Source organism: Haliotis rufescens, unplaced genomic scaffold (assembly GCF_023055435.1).
Source record: "Haliotis rufescens isolate VD_foot unplaced genomic scaffold, xgHalRufe1.0.p SCAF_49, whole genome shotgun sequence".
Lineage (NCBI taxonomy): Eukaryota > Metazoa > Mollusca > Gastropoda > Lepetellida > Haliotidae > Haliotis > Haliotis rufescens.
Window position 1 is genome coordinate 2,331,162 of NW_025964212.1, and position 19,178 is coordinate 2,350,339.

At 42.5% G+C, this 19,178-nt stretch overlaps 1 protein-coding gene across 1 annotated transcript in view; it reads left to right on the top strand.

Moving 5' to 3' along the window:
- Nucleotides 1-17,985, top strand: part of LOC124115653 (gamma-aminobutyric acid type B receptor subunit 1-like) — a 33,174-nt gene extending 15,189 nt beyond the window's left edge. Inside the window, exons 6-16 of the mRNA XM_048383488.1 lie at nucleotides 140-476; nucleotides 1,075-1,236; nucleotides 4,682-4,777; nucleotides 6,273-6,423; nucleotides 7,527-7,644; nucleotides 8,533-8,640; nucleotides 11,070-11,192; nucleotides 12,462-12,605; nucleotides 15,969-16,157; nucleotides 16,993-17,148; nucleotides 17,870-17,985. Of these exons, the coding sequence (XP_048239445.1) occupies nucleotides 140-476; nucleotides 1,075-1,236; nucleotides 4,682-4,777; nucleotides 6,273-6,423; nucleotides 7,527-7,644; nucleotides 8,533-8,640; nucleotides 11,070-11,192; nucleotides 12,462-12,605; nucleotides 15,969-16,157; nucleotides 16,993-17,148; nucleotides 17,870-17,929 (1,644 nt within the window). The 3' untranslated portion in view covers nucleotides 17,930-17,985. The remainder of the gene's footprint in view (nucleotides 1-139; nucleotides 477-1,074; nucleotides 1,237-4,681; nucleotides 4,778-6,272; nucleotides 6,424-7,526; nucleotides 7,645-8,532; nucleotides 8,641-11,069; nucleotides 11,193-12,461; nucleotides 12,606-15,968; nucleotides 16,158-16,992; nucleotides 17,149-17,869) is intronic.
- Nucleotides 17,986-19,178: the final 1,193 nt, after the last annotated feature.

A 19,178-nucleotide genomic window follows, 5' to 3' on the forward strand; every position in this document is an offset into this window, starting at 1 on the left:
GACCGCCGTCATATAGCTGGAATATTGCTGAGTGCGGCGTTTATCAACAAACAAACAAACATTGATTAATTAATTAATTAATTAATTAATTAATTAATTAATTTGGTCAACGTCAATTCTGTCTCGTCTTATCTCCAAGGCATACAAGAACAATCTGTACGGCCCTAAGATAGTGTGGATAACTGCCGGCTGGTACGAAGATCGATGGTGGACTACTACAGACGCAGCCATCGACTGTACACCAGAACAGCTTGCTGTGGTTGTGGAGGGATCTATTGGTGTGTCCAGGGTGCTACTCAACCCCCGAGATGAGGTGACTTTGTCTGGCGTCAGGCCGAGTGAGTTTATGAAGTTGTACAACGCCCGCTCGGACAACGGATCCTGGTTCGCCAGCATGTTCGCGTCTCTCAGCTATGACTCCATCCTCGCCATCTCACTTGCGCTCAATACAACACAGGGCTATCTGGCGGCTACGGGTTCGTAACAGACATATATATATTATTAATGTTGTCACGAATAAATTTAAACTACTCACTCCAATGGTTAAATCGCAAGTGCACTTTTCATGTTGTCATAACATTCAATAATGCAACGTAAAATTTGTTTGTTTGTTGTTTAACGCCGCAGTATTCCAGCTACATGTATATCACGGCGGTCTGTAAATTTCGAGTCGGGACCAGACAATCCAGTGATTGACATCATGGGCATCGATCCACGCAACTGGGATACGATGACATCATGCATCAACCTAGTCAGCGACTATGCTTGTCGTAAAAGGCGACTAAAGGGATCGGGTGGTAAGACTCGCTGACTTGGTTGATGCATGTCACCGATCCCAATTGCTTGGATCGATGTTGATGATGTCAATCAATGGATAGTCTGGTCCAGACACGATTATTTACAGACCGCCATCATATAGCTGGAATATTGCTGAGTGCGGCGTTAAACAACATTGTCCAAACAAATCTTTCGTTCAGCTTTCTGATTCTTTTGAATATATTTTCATGCTAGAATCATCTTAATTAGGCTCGTCACTCATAACAAATGCATTGAACCATTTAATGACCTTCCCAGAAAGCAACCTAACGCTACAAGACTTCAGCTACACCGACGACACGATAGGCTCCATCATCTTCCAAAGCATGAAGGATGTCCACTTCACTGGCATGGCTGGACACTTATCTTTTAATGAGAAAGGGGATCCAATAGGCCTGTACACAATCAATAGGATTCAAGGTAATTACTTCATTGTATTCGTATCATGTTTAACCGGTTGTGTATTATCCAATTACCTCGTTGACAAAGGTATTGGTATAAACAACCTTAAGCTTGGGATTATGAAGTGGAGCTGTGATGATGGCAATCTTAATATATTCATTATAAGGGCAATCACCTTTCACGTTCCTCAGCCACGATACTGCGGTGCTCACGTGCACAATTGCTATGGATCTCGAAAGGATTTCTGTACATGTGATTTTATGATACTAGTTTCTGTTCGATCAACATTTCTTGTAATTTAGACTTAACGTGCAATTGTGTGACCAGATTTCTGGTCATCACTTGATTGTCTGGTTTGTTGACAAGCCGCTGACGCTTGGCAAGATTACTGATGTGTTACATGATTTTTTACTGTTATTCCACTGTATCTCTATCCCGTGGTACATGACTGAATAAAATAAAAAAAAATAAAAAAAAGATTACTGATTTGCGGCGGCAGGCAATTATTAAACATATTTTTAATGCAAAATGTGTGAGCGGCGGGTAGGCAGGACATGCTTACCCTTTTCACGGACATCGGATATCATCCCTGATGTTCAGTGGTCCATTTATGTAGTTTTCACCATATTTTGCCTTTTTCGTCCAACGTATGTTTCGTTGGAAAATCGACACTGGTTATTCTCGAGGATTCCCATTTTATATGGTATTGTTTTGTTTTGTTTGTTGTTTAACGCCGCACTCGGCAATATTCCAGCTTTATGTCGGCGGTCTGTAAATAATCGAGTCTGGACCAGACAATCCAGTGTTTGACATCATGAGCATCGATCCACGCAATTGGGATACGATGACATGTATCAACCAAGTCAGCGAGCCTGACCACCCGATCCCGTTAGTCGCCTCTTACGACAAGCATAGTCGCCTTTTAGGGCAAGCATAGGTTGCTGTAGACACTCCAGTGATTGACATCATGAGCATCGATCCACGCAATTAGGATACGATGACATGCATCAACCAAATCTTCTTACACTTGTTCTGATGACGACAAAATATATCTGAACTGAGGACCAAAAGAGAGTACACCAAGTTTGTTTCTGTGTGATTGAAAACTGTTGTTAAGTTTGAGTGTTTCTATTCAACCATCACACATTCCTACAACAATCTGTAGTCCGTGGCTTGGTAATTTTGTGTTAAATATATTCGTTCAACGGATTTGCAACAACATGACCCCTACCGCGTTTAAAATACTGTAAACGCGTGCCGAACAATGTAAATATATTGCCTTATAAAGATAAGATGTCTCAGATTACTATCAGGTTTTGTTGCTGATTAAAGTATCAAATGAAATCATCGTTTACAAAATAAATGTCCAAGTATTCTTTGAGTGCTGACGAAGCTAACATATCGCATATCGCTAACGTATGACATTTTCAGTTGAAAATCAAACATATAAGCTCAGCCGAGGGGATGTAGTCTCGTTTCATGCGAGTTTGTTTTGGGATGGTTAATATCCTGCATTATGAATAAACATTTATTCAGCGAGCCTTGACGAGCTAAATACATAATGTTTATTCCTAATACAGGATATTTACCACCCCAAACACACAAACGTGATAACCTGTTTATCATATAAAGTCATTCTTTAATTCTGTGCTTGAAAAACGCTTTCCCTCTATCACAAACATTACCGAAACATCGCGAGTTTCCTGGAATACGCGCATTAATATTTATTACGTCAAATGGTAAGTGATGTGTCAGTCGGACAGTAACAGTAGCCAATATAGTTCCAACTGAAATCTGTTTCTTATACCGTGGCGAAGCAACATTTAACAACAATTGTTTTTAATTGCCTTTCCCGGCAATCCATCGGTCTGTCCGCTTGAGTAACTGCCCTTTGTCAAAGGGAAGCTATTCTAACCCTAGTCTGTGAGACGTCACGGCCACGTTCAGACGTTGCTGACAGTGGGCCTGTCCTGTCATAACGTTAAGAAGTGCAGTCAGATGTACACACAGCGACAAAACGAAACAAGGTAACAATTCAAACATATTTCGGCCAAATCCAACTATTTGAATTTGTGGAGAAGGTTTCAAGCCGCAGAGGTCTACTGATCCCGCTTGGCTAGGCCTAGTGACCTCGCAAAATTGTTTCGAAATTTATGTCTCCAAAGATGCCAAAACTTATAAAATGCCTTGGCTACGTCACATTTAGACACTGACTTTCAGTACATTAGGCTGTTCATTTGATAATGACAGCAGTTATCCCTGTAGTTTATCCAGATTCCCGATGGTTAATTCTGACTCGATCGCCGAATGACAAGGGCGACGCTATGTTTGTTTAGAAACACTTAAAGTACGTAGTATCTACTTGACCTTTGATATTTGCATCTCTATCCGCATATGACCCCAACGGATATCGTTTTTATCCTTTGGTTTTATCCTGCCGAGAAACCTACCCATTGTATGGTAATTGTCAATTTCTACATGTTGGCCTACTGTGCATACTTAAACTCCCCACACTATAGTAGCATGGTATTAGCCATCTTCGCGAGGCAAAAGCATCCACTAGCCTTTTTATCAAAGTCTTGTTGCCACATCTTCCCCAGGCAAGAGCATCCACTAGCCTTCTTATCAAAGTCTTGTTTCCACATCTTCCCGAGGCAAGAGCGTCCACTTGCTCTTTTATCAAAGTCTTGTTTCCATATCTTCCCGAGGCAAGAGCGTCCGTTAGCCTTTTTATCAAAGTCTTGTTTCCATATCTTCCCTAGGTAAGACCACCACTAGTCTTTTTATCAAAGTCTTGTTTCTACATCTTCCCGAGGCAAGAGCGTACACGTGCCTTTTTATCAAAGTCTTGTTTCCAAATCTTCCCGAGGCAAGAGCGTCCACTCGCCTTTTTATCAAAGTCTTGTTTCCACATCTTCCCGAGGCAAGAGCGTCCACTAGCCTTTTTATTAAAGTCTTGTTTCCACCCTTGCCAAATCAAGCCCACATTCCTGTGTTAAATATGATTGGACCATCGCACATATCGATAGTCCAATCAAAGAACGTTTCACACAATCAACATCCACGACTGGTACACCATCGTGTGAAAGTGATTTACCACTGCCTGTCTTCGTTTCCACGGATATGTCTTTTTCATCTTTTACAACCTCCCAACGATTGCCTTTTTTGTCAGGGATGAAATCGCGAATGTTTTCATTATCTGATAATGGTCGTCGCCTATGGTAGTCGCCATCTCTGTGAAGCTACACGAGTTAAGAACAGCGAGCTGATTGGATACCGCGTTTTCATTACAAGGGGCATAACTCGTGATCTACGCGTGATGGCGCCAGTGGCGCAAGTGGCCTTGATGTGGCAAGGGAATAAACTAGCTTTGATATAGGCTAGTGGACACGCTTGCCTCGGGAAGATGGAACGCGGCTGACCTTGATTCTTCTGATGAATGAATGTCCATTACTGCATTCAGGTGGTCAGTCTGTCATGGTAGGTCTCTACGACCCGACACTCCAATCAAGTTCTCAGGTTGATTGGCTACCGGAAACAGACCCAATTGTATGGCAAGGTAGGTTAAAAAATCCTTTACTTTCTATTATGTGTGTATTTGTTGTTTAACGCCGCACTCAGCAATATTACAGCTCTATGACGCGTCCTGTAAATAATCGAGCCTGGACCAGACAATCCAGTGGTTGATGATGTGAGCAACGATAAGTCGGGGTACAATGACGTCATCTAAGTCTTAACTTTTGCGACCAGATCAGTTTTTTCTTACCAGTTCTAACCCGGAATCACTAGGGGGTCACTTGTGGTATCTTATTTAGGAAGGACATACATGTATGCATATACACTACTATAATATATCTATTGACAGAATTTTATGTTAATCTCGAATTCTATAATAACAGTCAATGTTGGAACTACTTTTCAGACTAAGATTAGAAAGACAATATAATACAGCAAATTTGGATTTTTGCTTGCCAAATAACATGTTATCTGAAGCGCTGCCTACTCCAACCACAATGCTTACGTTATTGTCCTGTTGTTGACATCAGCATTTTTGTCCTCACATGATCCCGGTCGGATAACCTTTTGCATAACGGGAGTTCCATTATGACGTATTTATGTCAAGTGCTGGTACTAGTCCGGACTGAAGCGATTTATAGTGCTAGCCCACCTAGATACCATGCCACAGTTTAACATGAATACCCCACTCAGACACAGTATACTCAGAGTTTTCCAGGCTGTTGGTATACCTTTAAGCCGAATACGTCGCTTTGGGAATATAAACAAATCGATAAAATAAGTTTCAACGTAGTTATATTACTTTGAACATAATTACGTGTTAATTCACCATCCTCCTAAATTACCATATCATATATAGGCCCCATCACTTGACATTTTTAGGTCAAGCTTTAATTGCTCACTCAAGAAACGGAGAGTTAGTGAGTATGATTTTACGCCGCTTTTAGCAATATTCCAGCAATATCACAGCAGGGGACACAGCATTGGGGTTCACACATTGTTCCCAAGAGGGAATGGAACCCGATTTTGAGGCGTGACGAGCGACAGCTTTAACCACCAGGCTACGGAACCGCCCAAGACAAGGATAGCAAAGATGTAAAATGTATCATGTACACCGATTCTCAAAGGTCTACACTGGCTTAAAGTAGAACAGAGAATACGGTTCAAGGTTCTCGTTCTTGTGTTCAAGGCACAGCATGGTCTTGCTCCAAGTTACCTGGAGGATCTCATCATACAATACCAGCCAACAAGAACCCTACGATCTTGTGATCAGTCGTTGCTTGAAGTGCCACCATCAAGAACAATCTCCTACGGGGATCGCTGCTTTGCAAGGGCTGGTCCTCTTCTTTGGAACGCCCCGCCCAAAGAACTCAGAATGCTCAGTGAACAGTGTAAAAAAAACATCTGAAGACACACTTGTTCAGCAAAATATATACGGCCATACCAACTGTGCGAGCTTCAAGAGCGCTTTTGAGCAGTCAGTCTCGAAACTAGCGCTACATAAATACCAAGTTAATTAATAATGTTACATATTGCAGATGGAAAGATTCCACGAGACGCTGTGCTGAAGCTTGTCGAGGTGGAGCACTTGTTCCCTGCTCTTTACATCTGCTTCTGTTGCGTTTCGGGACTAGGGGCGGCATTGTCTGTCTTCTTTCTGGTGTTCAACATATACTACAGGGACCTACGGTCAGCAGCATTATCTGTTTTACTTTCCACTTATACTATCGATTCGTGAAGCCAAGATGAAAACAATCTCATTAAAATCAGATCTTAGTTCTCGCTATCGCTAAACAAAGAGCTGAAGACGTCAGAACAACCTTTCATCCGACCAATCAAAGCATCGCTTACCAGATCGTGAAAGTGACAGTCGGAATGTGTTTTCGAATCATGCAACCTCGAAAAGGTTAACACGGGGTATTCCGAACGACAATTGCGGCCCGTACGACTGATTCCGTCAAAATTATCGTCTATCTCTCGCTTCCGTGGGATAAACTTTTGAATGGAGGAGGCGTTGAACAGTACCTGGGAAGCACTGCCTTACAATCTCAACCATATATTAGACATTCCGTAGTGTTCGTTTATTCAGTTTTCAAAATCTTAATCGAGAAGGTGTCAACATATTTGTCAAGGGTAGTCTGAAATGGAAGTCGCCAGGTTCAAACGAGTGCCGTGAAGCTCGATAAAGCTGCTCTCTAATTGGCTGATGTCGACTTCTTGTCAGTCATTTCAGTGGTCGGTCAATGTTCGCGAGCAACCCATGCTTGCCGTAAAAGGCGACTATGCTTGTCGTAAAAGGCGACTAACGGAATCGGATGGTCAGGCTCGCTGACTTGGTTGAAGCATGTCATCGATCCCAATTTCGTGGATCGATGCTCATGATGTCAATCACTGGATTGTCTGGTCCAGACTCGATTATTTACCAACCGCCGTTATAAAGCTGGAATATTGCCGAATGCGGCGTAAAACCACAAACCAACACAACCAATCAAAGTTCGCGAAAGGTAGTTTTGATGTGACCCGCAATGGGATGTCCTCAGATCTCTGTTTAGCGGCAGCGAGAACTCAGATCTGATTTTAATGAGATTGAAATGAAAATAACCACTGAATAGTAAACCTGTGTCAAATGCAGCACAATCGAATAACCATTTTTGGTTTGTTCAGTTTCTAGCCACCATCAAACATGGGGTGTACTTTCTGTTGCCCGGCTTTTTACATAGTAAGCCGTCCTTATCATTAGGTGCATATTGACGATGACTATGTTGGTTTTAACAATCTGGTGTTTGTTGCAGGGAGGTGAAGATGTCGTCTCCACGGCTCAACAACTTTACACTGATTGGCTGCCTGCTTCTGTACATGACGCCATTTCTTGAGAATACCAGCGCAACTTCCTTCTCGGCCTTCTGTACTGTGAGCCATCATAGAATCAGGGGACTTCCCGTTAGCCCGTCAGATTTTAGTGGTCAATTGTTGTTGTTGGTTTGTTGTTTAACGCCGCACTCAGCAATATTCCAGCTATATGACGGCGGTCTGTAAATAATCGCGTCTGGACCAGACAATCCAGTGATTAATGTCATGGGCATCGATCCACGCAATTGGGATCGATGACATACATCAAACCAAGTCAGCGAGCCTGACCACCTGATCCCGTTAGTCGCCTTTTACGACAAGCATAGTCACCTTTTGCGGCAAGCATGGGTTGCTGAAGACCTGTTCTACCCCGGAATCTTCACGGGTCTTTTAGTGGTCAAGCTTTTCATTTTTACGTGAACATGGCTACGCTTGCATGGTGAATAGTTCTATAGTAAAATCACCCACTGAACTCCTGTAGTAGGAATATCATTCCTGTAACGACAGTTGAAAAAATGATAGGACACCGTACCAGTTCGTTTTCAAAATGAGAAATATACGTTTTGACATATTTTAATGCTTGTACTAGTCCGGACTGATGCCGATTTATAGTGCTAGCCCACTGAGATACCATGCCGCAGTTTAACATGAATACCCCACTCAGACACAGTATACTGACTCCGAGCCGACCAGTCCTTGTTTTAGCCCCTTAATGCCGAGCGCCAGACAGGGTAACAACAAGTACCATCTTTTAACGTCTTTCGGTATGACGCGGCCGCGGATCGAACCCCGGACCTTCCGATCTCCGGGCGGACGCTCTACCACTAGACCACGGAGGCGGAGGCGGAGGCGGTCTTTATAAACTAACTATTCGATTGAGAAATGACATCCCGTGTGAACGGAGATAGGTAATCAGCAGTTGGTCAATTTTCTGGGTTTTTTCTTCAGATCAAAGCGTTTTTCCTGACTCTTGGATTTTCACTCTCATTCGGAGCACTATTTGCCAAAACTTGGCGTGTCCATGTGATCTTCACCAACTCTACCAAGAAGAAGAAGGTAACGTGCTAATAAAACTCACAAATGTTCATCAAATGTGTATGTTGAAATATTACATGTCTCTCACAATATAGGTTCATAATATCATATATCTTACAGTACAGGTTCATTACTTCTTACAATACAGGTTCAGTACTTCTTACAATATAGGTTCAGTACTTCTTAAAAGTCAGGTTCAGTACTTCTTACAATATAGGTTCAGTACTTCTTACAATATAGGTTCAGTACTTCTTAAAAGTCAGGTTCAGTACTTCTTACAATATAGGTTCAGTACTTCTTAAAAGTCAGGTTCAGTACTTCTTACAATATAGGTTCAGTACTTCTAACTTACAATACAGGTTCATTGCGTCTTACATTTCAGGTTCATTACTTCTTACAATACAGGTTCATTACTTCTTACAATACAGGTTCATTACTTCTTAAAAGTCAGGTTCATTACTTCTTACAATACAGGTTCAGTACTCCTTATAATACAGGTTCATTACTTCTTACAATACAGGTTCATTACTTCTTACAAGTCAGGTTCATTACTTCTTAAAAGTCAGGTTCATTACTTCTTACAATACATGTTCATTGCGTCTTACAATACAGGTTGAGTACTTCTTACAAGTCAGGTTCATTACTTTTTACAGTACAGGTTCATTACTTCTTACAATACAGGTTCATTACTTCTTACAATACAGGTTCATTACTTCTTACAAGTCAGGTTCATTACTTCTTAAAAGTCAGGTTCAGTACTTCTTACAATACAGGTTCATTAATTCTTACAAGTCAGGTTCAGTACTTCTTACAATACAGGTTCATTACTTCTTACAATACAGGTTCATTACTTCTTACAAGTCAGGTTCATTACTTCTTAAAAGTCAGGTTCATTACTTCTTACAATACAGGTTCATTGCGTCTCACAATACAGGTTCATTGCGTCTTACAATACAGGTTCATTACTTCTTACAATACAGGTTCATTACTTCTTACAGTACAGGTTCAGTACTTCGTACAAGTCAGGTTCATTACTTCTAAGTAACTCATTTAAAACAGGGTTATTCCTTTTTTCTTACAGTGTATACTTTCGGAATAGACTCGTCACGTTATGGCTGAAATATTGCCGATGTGACGTAAAGCATAAACTCACTCACTCACTTTCGGAATAAGGAGACTGTGCTTCATATAAAGATCAATGAAAATGAATTAATTTTGAAATTAAAAATTGTCTCTTTCAATAGACATTTCTTCGACTTTGAGGTAGTGATTGACAATTTGCGCATGCATGTTAATGACAACCATATTCGGTTGGTGCATCTACGGAATTGGTACCAGACTGCCACTTTAACAGTTCGGACGATTCCTTGGTTGAGACAAATTAGTGGCCAAACCGTACGAAACCGGTTGAGGAAGCACAACAAACAACCGCAACGTCCAGCGATACGACCAATTTTCTTCCAAGTCACAGTCAGGCACGCCTAGCTTTTTGTAGACAGGTTCAGAAGATAAGACAAGGACAGTATACTGTTTACTGATGAGACCAGGTTTTATCTGGACAGCTCTGATGATAGCGCAAGGGTTTTCAGGCGTCCAGGGGTACGGGTTAGCGACGCTTGCGTTACTCAACGTCGTCAGTTTGAGGATGGAAGTGTAATGGTATGGGGTGGCATCACAACTCATGGGAGAACACAACTCTTTATTGTTAATGGCCATTTGAATGGCGATTGCTACCGCGACATCGTCCGAGATCAAGTTCTACCCTTTGTTCAAATGCAGTGACGTAACCTCACACTGCAGCAGGAAAATGACCGCCCACACGTTGCACGTTTTTGAGGCAGCGTAACATTGATGTACTGCCATGGCCGGCTTTTTTTCTCCAGACCTCTCCCAGCAGAACATGTCTGGGATGAGATGGAATGATTCCTACGACAGGACCGGAACCAGACGGTAACGCTGGCTCGGTTAGCCAATTTTTGGATGACGTTTGGAACAATATACCCGGGGCTGTTTTCAATCATCTGGTGTCTGTCTCGCCTATACATTTCAACTCCAACGGTGGTCACTCTCGATATTGACATTTTTAAGTGAATTGTTAGGTCACCCCTCTTTTAGAGCGTGTCGTTCTGTCTCCTGTTACCAGGTATTGGTTTTGTCAACAAATTTGTTTCCATAAAACATTTCTCATATGAATGACCAAATCGTATGTTGTTATTTTCAATAAAATAACATTTACACCACTTTGAATGATGCACAGTTACTTTTTTCCGCTAATATGTTCATGTCATGGATCTTAGCAACATACGTAACGGTTCGTTACATGTATGGTATAATATGGTTGTAAGTTGAATTGATTTATCTTACCATATAATTTTATACACAAAATATTTGTCTTGTAATATTGTTTTAAACGAATACCTTACACCATAGATTACAATATGTATCTATAGATTGTTAAAGACGGTCAGCTGATGGCAATGGTCGGCGCTCTTGTAGCCATAAATACGCTGGTCCTGCTGACGTGGACCTTTCTGGACCCCATCGTTGTTGTCGACTACGACCTCCCTCTGCAGGTAGGTGGTTAACGTATCGAGTGAGTGTAGGTTCTTTAATGTCGAAAATTCCAGCACTTTTCCAGTGCTTTACATGGGACGGCGCCGTTGTCAGTGATCACGATTTCCGGATAATAAAATACGTAAGTGATATTGTCCATTTTAATTACATATTGATATCCGGCCTGACAGGATTTCATTGAACATCAGTATGTAGTCATGTTATACAATCCTTGAATCAAACGGCCATAAATATTACTTTCTAAACTGATTCCCGAAATCAGAACGTTTGGTTTCTTTTGTTGTTTGGTAAGTTTTGGTGATCCGGGCACAGTCAGACTGTTAGGCTCATCATCAGCTCAGGACCCGTGTCCCCTCTGCACGCAGTCCATACAGCGACTGGGACTTCTTCCAGGAAGCGCCGCCTAGTCAAACCCAACCAGAACTTTTCGGAGAATGTGAAGACTCTCCAACACTGCAGCCTTGTGCATTACCGAGATTGTCAGAAGGGCTGTATTCCTGGCAGCAAACCGTAGGCACCGAGAACAATGGATAGTCGGACAACTTGGTATTTGGGATGCAAGCGAACCATTTCGAGCGAAAGCGTGGTCCGTATATTTGCATGTTCACAACAGTGTCAAAAGGGACAGAAAATTCAAGAAAATAAATGATTTCATTGGGTTGATCAAAGAGGACAAGATCAGGTTCCTTGGCCTAAATAGGTCTGACGTTGTTAACACGCCTTTTCCAAAGATTTTTGTATTTATCATGATCATTTTCCATGGCGCCCTCTACATATTCTGGATGGTACCATGGATGGACCACAAGCATGTCGAAGACGGTAATAAAAAGATCGAGCCACTCCATCACGTCGATGAAGGTACAGTGTCTGTGCCAAAGCTGGGCATCCACTGACAATGTGTTGGACAGTCTCGTTAAATGCATTGCATAATCTACATTATTTACATTTTGATGCATAGTCACACATTCGAGTGGGAAGGGAAACCTTCTGTTTCACTGTTCAGGCCAGCCGACTTCATCCACACTGCAGGGTTGCAGAGCTGATTTGATATGGCACTTCGCTTGGTTTACACCCATTTCTGTACCGTCCAGCTGAACAGAACCGCCAACAATATCAACATTGACATTGAAATTATGTCCAACATCCTTGGCTCGTTTAAGAAAACTATATCTGGAATATCTTTATTGTTGTTGTTGACACTTCGGTCCCTGCCCCCAGTTTAAGTTAATATGACTGAATTAATGCTTGAATAATTAATACTGTTCCAGAGGGATGACAAGGAGGATGTGATTACTCAAAGGATAGTGAAACTGTGCGAGTCCCCCAACCAGATATACTTCACGGTCGCACTGTTCGCCCTGCAGGGCATCCTCATGCTGCTCGGGGCTTTTCTGGCATGGGAAACACGAAAGGTCGGTTCCCGTTATTCTTTGGTGCATATCTGCCCTGTCCTTTTGGTAACGATGAAGAGACAATTGGAAACATTTAAACAGCAGTTATTTGAGTCTTATATGATCGAGATATCACAGTTGGGTTACATCCTGAATAAAAAGTTGAATATTTGTTATGTTGTAACGTAAATAATAATTTTCCATTAATAATACTGCAATTATGAACTATCCTTGCCACATACTGAAATTTAAGGTGATTAAGCAAGGCAAGTTACCGTATATACCAACCTCATGGGTGCATGTGCTTGCCTACGACCAGCCTGTTCGGACCAAGGGAAGATTAGGTTTCTAGGACCACTGTGTTGATCTAGGTCACGATGACTTGGTTTATAAAGTGTCATGGTACCTGCCCATACTATGAATTACTGGTTTGTCTGATCTTGGATCAAATATTTACAAGCTACAACAAAACAACAAAAACATGCCACTTGTTTGTGTCTGAAGTGTTACTGAATAGGGGGAACTGAGGCCAAGCAGTTTATGGCACAGGGACTATCTGTGCAGAGTTGCGTCCCTTAGTCGTGTCAGATCCGCTGTAAAACGGGGGAGGGCTCTTCCCACCCAGCGGGTTTACATTTTTAACCCAAACCGAGAAGTGTTTTCTCTGACTTGTATACCGTCATAACAACATTTATTTATATTTGTTTAATATTGTGTATACAATTGCCTTACGACAGTCAAAAGCAAAGTTCGTAAAATATACGAGCTGGCGCCAATCTGGGCTGCTTGACAGGATGTGAACTGACCCCTGCTCAACTTCACTTTGTGTAGGTGACTTTGTTATTTAAAAAATTAATGCGCATAAAATTAATGCGACCTTCCCTCACTCGCATTTTTCGCATTAATATTCTGCTCGCATTAATTTCCTGTTTTACAGTATCTGATCAGGACATATACGATTTTCAACCAGTTCTGTGGTCTAATGGTTAGGGTGCTCGACAGCTGGTCAGGGGGGTCACGGGTTCGATTCTGGTCTTCGATTGTAGAACATTGGACCCTTGAAACCAAACTCACCATTGGAACCTCACAGCGGGGTTGAGGTCTTACTAGGATAAAGTAAAACTCATCCAAGGTCTTACTGCTTATGGAAGGAATAGTTTGGTTCAGTGACGAGTACCTGCATATGGGTTTAAAACTTTCGTTCTCCTCTTTGACGCGCCATTACGTGAAAAATAAAGAACGACTCCGAGGTTAGGTCGTGGAAATAGGTCGAGGCAAGATTGATTGATTGAGTATGGTTTTACGCCGCTTTTTGCAATATTCCAGCAATATCACGGCAGGGGGACACCAGAAATGGACTTCACACATTGTACCCATGTCGGGAATCGAACCCGGGTCTTCGGCGTGAAGAGCGAACGCTTTAACCACTAGGCTACCCGACCGCCCCCCGAGGCAAGTGGGTATCAGTCATGCACGACAGAGGAGCGAAGCTGCGCGGTCTTACACTGCCGATACCCGATTGCCGAGGTCTAACTTTACTCCACCAAAACCGAGGAGGAGTGCTTTATCTCACCTATGAACCGTCTAAATGCAAGAAATACCAGAAAAAAATTGTGAAAACATAGAGAGACCTTATAGTGAAACAATACAGTGTGTCGCGACATAAAAGTAAGCGTGTGAGTGAAAAAATACGTGCAGCATGTACCAACTGGATTCATGACATGTAAAATTGAACAACTTTTCATCACCTGCCTCGGTGGTTCAGTTGGACAGTGGGTTACAAAACTTAACACGTTATGCGAGGTCGCAGGTTCGATTGCCTTCATCCATAATGAAAACTTTCATTTCTTGTCTTAGAACACTAGTAAAACCTTTCAAGAGTGGCAGTAGCTTTATAAATATCTGAAATGCTGTTCATAGACAGGCTTTGGTTTCAAGGACTGGTGAAGCGTCACACGATGAGGCATAACCACTTCCTAGAGTCTACCGGACTGCCCCCGTGGTCTAGTGGTAGAGCATCATACAAAAAGACGTTAAAAGATGGTACTTGTTGTTACCCTGTCTCGCGCTCGGCATTAAGGGGCTAAAACAAGGACTGGTCGGCTCGGAGTCAGTATACTGTGTCTGGGTGGGGTATTCCTGTAAAACTGCGGCATGGTATCTCAGTGGGCTAGCACTATAAATCGGCATCGGTCCGGACTTGTACAAGCAGTCACATATACTCATAATATTTTCCTTACCTACAGTATATATACAAGCAAATCTAACAGCAGACCTTTACGTGACCACTGACACTACATAGCAGGCTATAGTCACGCAAGATAGACAAATCCATCAAACCCATCGCGCCAGACGGCTTAAAACAACAACTTTAATGGTTGAGTGCACATCAGTTGTCTGATATACTGGTATTCCCTTAAATCCGAATAGACTAGTCCCGCCGTCAACAACTGTCTGATAACTGGTACAAAAGAAAACCAAACATACAAATCAGTAAATTTATTGGCAATCTCACTAAATGACCTGGCGGGCCCGTGTGCGAAATACGCATAATGTCGGAAAGCGCACGTTAAATCTCCAATTGTAAGTAAGAATTACAAATCAGTGTTTATTCTTGAGTTATTATTTGCACCATATCACAAACTTTAGTGAAAACAAACATATTTACAGTTTAACTAAGCCGTTTAAAACTTCAAAGAGATTGCCAGTGTCTGGGTCATATCATTATGAGTAAAGTTAAAATATATTCCACTGTCTGACAACTGGGTGTCTTGCAAATGGGAGGACCCCATCGCGCTCGGTGAATTCTATTGTCCAGCGCCCGCAGCTGTATAGCCGTACAAGTTATACTTACGTAATAGCACAGCATCTAATGTGAAGACGGGAGAGGCAAATGTGCACTGTCTGCGTGAACTGCACACTGAGTGTCAGCGGCGGTTCTGACGTTGACGTACACGTCGATCGAGTTCATCCCAGAGTTGTTCCATTGGGTTGAGATCTGGAGATCTCGACGGCCAGGGCAAGCCGTTGATGTTGGCATAAGGGGGTAGTCTACCGTGATAGAACCTGTGTTCAGTGAAGCGTTGTCCTGTTGAAACAGCTCCCTCTGGCGGTCAATGATTGGAAGAAGGTGAGGTTGAAGAATTTGATTCATGTAGCGATTAGCTGTCAACCTTCCCTGAACCACAACCAAGTCAGATCTCGCGGTGTAGGACACACACACACACACACACACACACACACACACACACACACACACACACACTTGGACGCGACGTTGAACCCCATTTCACCTCACCTCACCTCACCTCACCTCACCTCACCTCACCTCACCTTTAATCTACCGTCAGTATCCCTGTTTGTACAATGTAGTTTATACGACAGGTGAAGCTCGATGGTCTTAACGACTCCAAGATGATTGGCATGTCTGTGTACAACGTCCTCGTGCTGAGCCTCCTCGGCGTCACCGTCTCCATGGCTCTCAGAACTCAGGTCAACATCAACTACGCCCTCACCTCCACCGTCGTCATCCTCGCCACAACCGTTACTCAGTGTCTCATCTTTGTGCCAAAGGTAAGACAACTATGTCCAACCAGGGATGCGGGAGTAGAATTGTTAGCCTGGGATTGACGACGTCATTGATGGGGGTAACTGTACTACGATGACGGGGTCTTTCTTCATGGCTAGGGGGGCACGGGTGGCCCAGTCGTCTAAGGCGCCGCGATTCGCTGTGCAGAGTTGCGTCGCTTGGGCACGCCAGAAACCTATGATTGTGGGTTCGAATCCCAGTTCGCCCCGATTATGTTTCTGGGTTTGTCAGTACCATACCCGTGCTCGTGGGTTTCACCGAAGTGGTAAACGTCTGAGACCTGCATCACTTCAGGCTTTCCTCCCACATTGAGCTGGCACGCCGTGATATAACTGGAATACTGTTAAAAACGGCGTCAAACCCAACTCACTCACTCACTCACTCACTCACTCACTCACTCCTCATGGCTAGTCCTGACAGTAATAAATTGTCTGGCCAGGATTATTACAGACCGTCGTAATATAGCTTGATTATTACGTTTGTTTGTTGGTTTGGTTGGTCTGTTGTTTTACGCCGCACTCAGCAATATTTCAGCTATAGGACGGCGGTCTGTAAATAATGGAGTCTGGACCAGACAATCCAGTGATTGATATCATGAGCATGGATCCACGCAATTGGGATCGATGACATGCTTCAACCAAGTCAGCGAGCCTGACCACCCGATCCCGTTAGTCGCCTCCTACGACAAGCATAGCCGCCTTTTACGGCAAAGCATGGGTTGCTGAAGACCTATTCTACCCCGGATCTTCACGGGTCTATTACGTTTGTGTTATGATATGTAAATGTTACGTTTTGCAACGTATTTGGTATTTGTACCAGGTGCTGTCTGTAAAGAACATCGGAAATCAGGTGGATGACGTCGGTGACATGATGGCGGTAGCAGGCGGGAGGTTGCCAACCGTCGGCGGGACAATGATGACGTCATCGGCAGTTACAGCCCACCGTCTGATAACAGTGGAGAAGACGCTCCATCTGGTATGTACTCTATTGTATTGGTTTACGTTGTTTTACGCTCCATCTGGTGACCAATACTCTATTGTAAATAAAATAATTTTTGGCACGACATATCAACTATAGTAATATGAAAGAAAAAAAAAATTCTTAACTTTATTTGAGTAGTATAGAACAAACATAAATAATGTGTCGATCGTGTTTATGTCACATTTTGATTATTGGAGCTGTGTATAAGTTAAGGAAGAGAATATATGGATGTCAACTTCTTTATTATGAGGAACACAACGTTTCGGAGTATATACTTACTCCTTCATCAGGTGAATGAATGAGTAAGCATATACTCCGAAACGTTGTGTTCCTCATATTAATAAAGAAGTTGGCATTCATAAATTCTCTTCCTTATGTGTATCACTTCTAAATGGACCCGTGAAGATTCCGGGGTAGAATAGGTCTTCAGCAACCCATGCTTGCCGTAAAAGGCGACTATATATATACTTGTCGTAAGAGGCGCCTAACGGGATCGGGTGGTCAGGCTCGCTGACTTGGTTGAAGCATGTCATCGTTTCCCAATTGCGTGGATCGATGCGTGTGATGTCCATAACTGGATTGTCTGGTCCAGACTTATTTACCGACCGCCGCCATACAGCTGGAATATTGCTGAGTGTGGCGTTAAACAACAAACAAAACTTCAAAATACCTTTCAAAGACGTGTATGAGTTGTACTTGTGTATCCTCTTTGCAGAAAAACCTGGAAGTAGAGCGATTAAAGGCAGAATTAGAAAAGTACAAGAAGACAGAATAGGCTGAAACCAATCCGCTGAAACTCCCTGCCCGAGTTTATTGTCTTTGGATGTGATATAGACAAAAAAACAACTAACATTTACAATGCACAGCATTGATTTTCGTCGTGTTTCCGTTAACATTATGGTATTTATCGATCACTCATACTTTCCTCGATTATCAAGCGTATCATACATATATACTGACGAAAATAAATAAGGGTACACTTAGTTTTAGGCACAGTAAAATGATGTGCTGTCATGGGTTCCCTGCCTTGTCTACCAAATGCGCTTGGAAACAATGCGCACAAACACACCTCAACATTTGATTCTGACATGTTGAATTTGTATTTGCGTAATTTCAAATGTACTGACATTAAAGCTTATTTACCCATGTTTTTCATTGTTCCCTTTCTTGTTTCCATCAATATACCCTGATAGGATTGAGATATACAGATATATTATAAAAAGGCACGGGAAATAATTTTCAGAGAAATGACAGAAAACAAAGAAAGTGGTATATGGCAGTCAGGCCTGAACAATATATTTAGTGGATATTACTTAATAATCTGTGTGCTGATAGTCTTTCTCTGTCGGCATTGATATTCCTGCCTTCTAATTCCTTTCTGTTATAAGTTTCAGTTGATATGCCTTATGAGCCGAGCGTTAAGACTACATGACTGTTCCGTCCGAAGAGAAGTAAACATTACTTTATGATTACAAGCTTTTCGACAAAACTGTTATGTAATATTATTTATTTCTGCATACTCATGTCTTTGAAAACTTCGAAGTTATCTCTAAGTTCAACTAGTCAGCACGGTAGATTAGCAACATTTTAAACATCATTGAATAAATGGCCATTGAACATGCGACCACGTCATGAAGTGAGTGAGTGAGTGAGTGAGTGAGTTGGGTTTAACGCCGCTTTTAACAGTATTCCAGTTATATCACGGCGTGTCAGCTTATTGTGGGAGGAAAGCCCGAAGTGATGCAGGTCTCAGACGTTTACCACTTCGGTGAAACCCACGAGCACGGGTATGGTGCTGACAAACCTAGAAACATAATCGGGGCGAACCGGGATCCGAACCCACAACCATAGGTTTCTGGCGTGCCCAAGGGATGCAACTCTACACAGCGAATCGCGGCGCCTTAGGCGACCGGGCCAAGAGCCAAGTTAATCGTATCTCTAGCCTGCATCACAATAAGGGCAGCAACTTCAACAACGCCAGTAAAAACGTCGACAGCAACTTCAACAGCAATTACTTCCTCCGT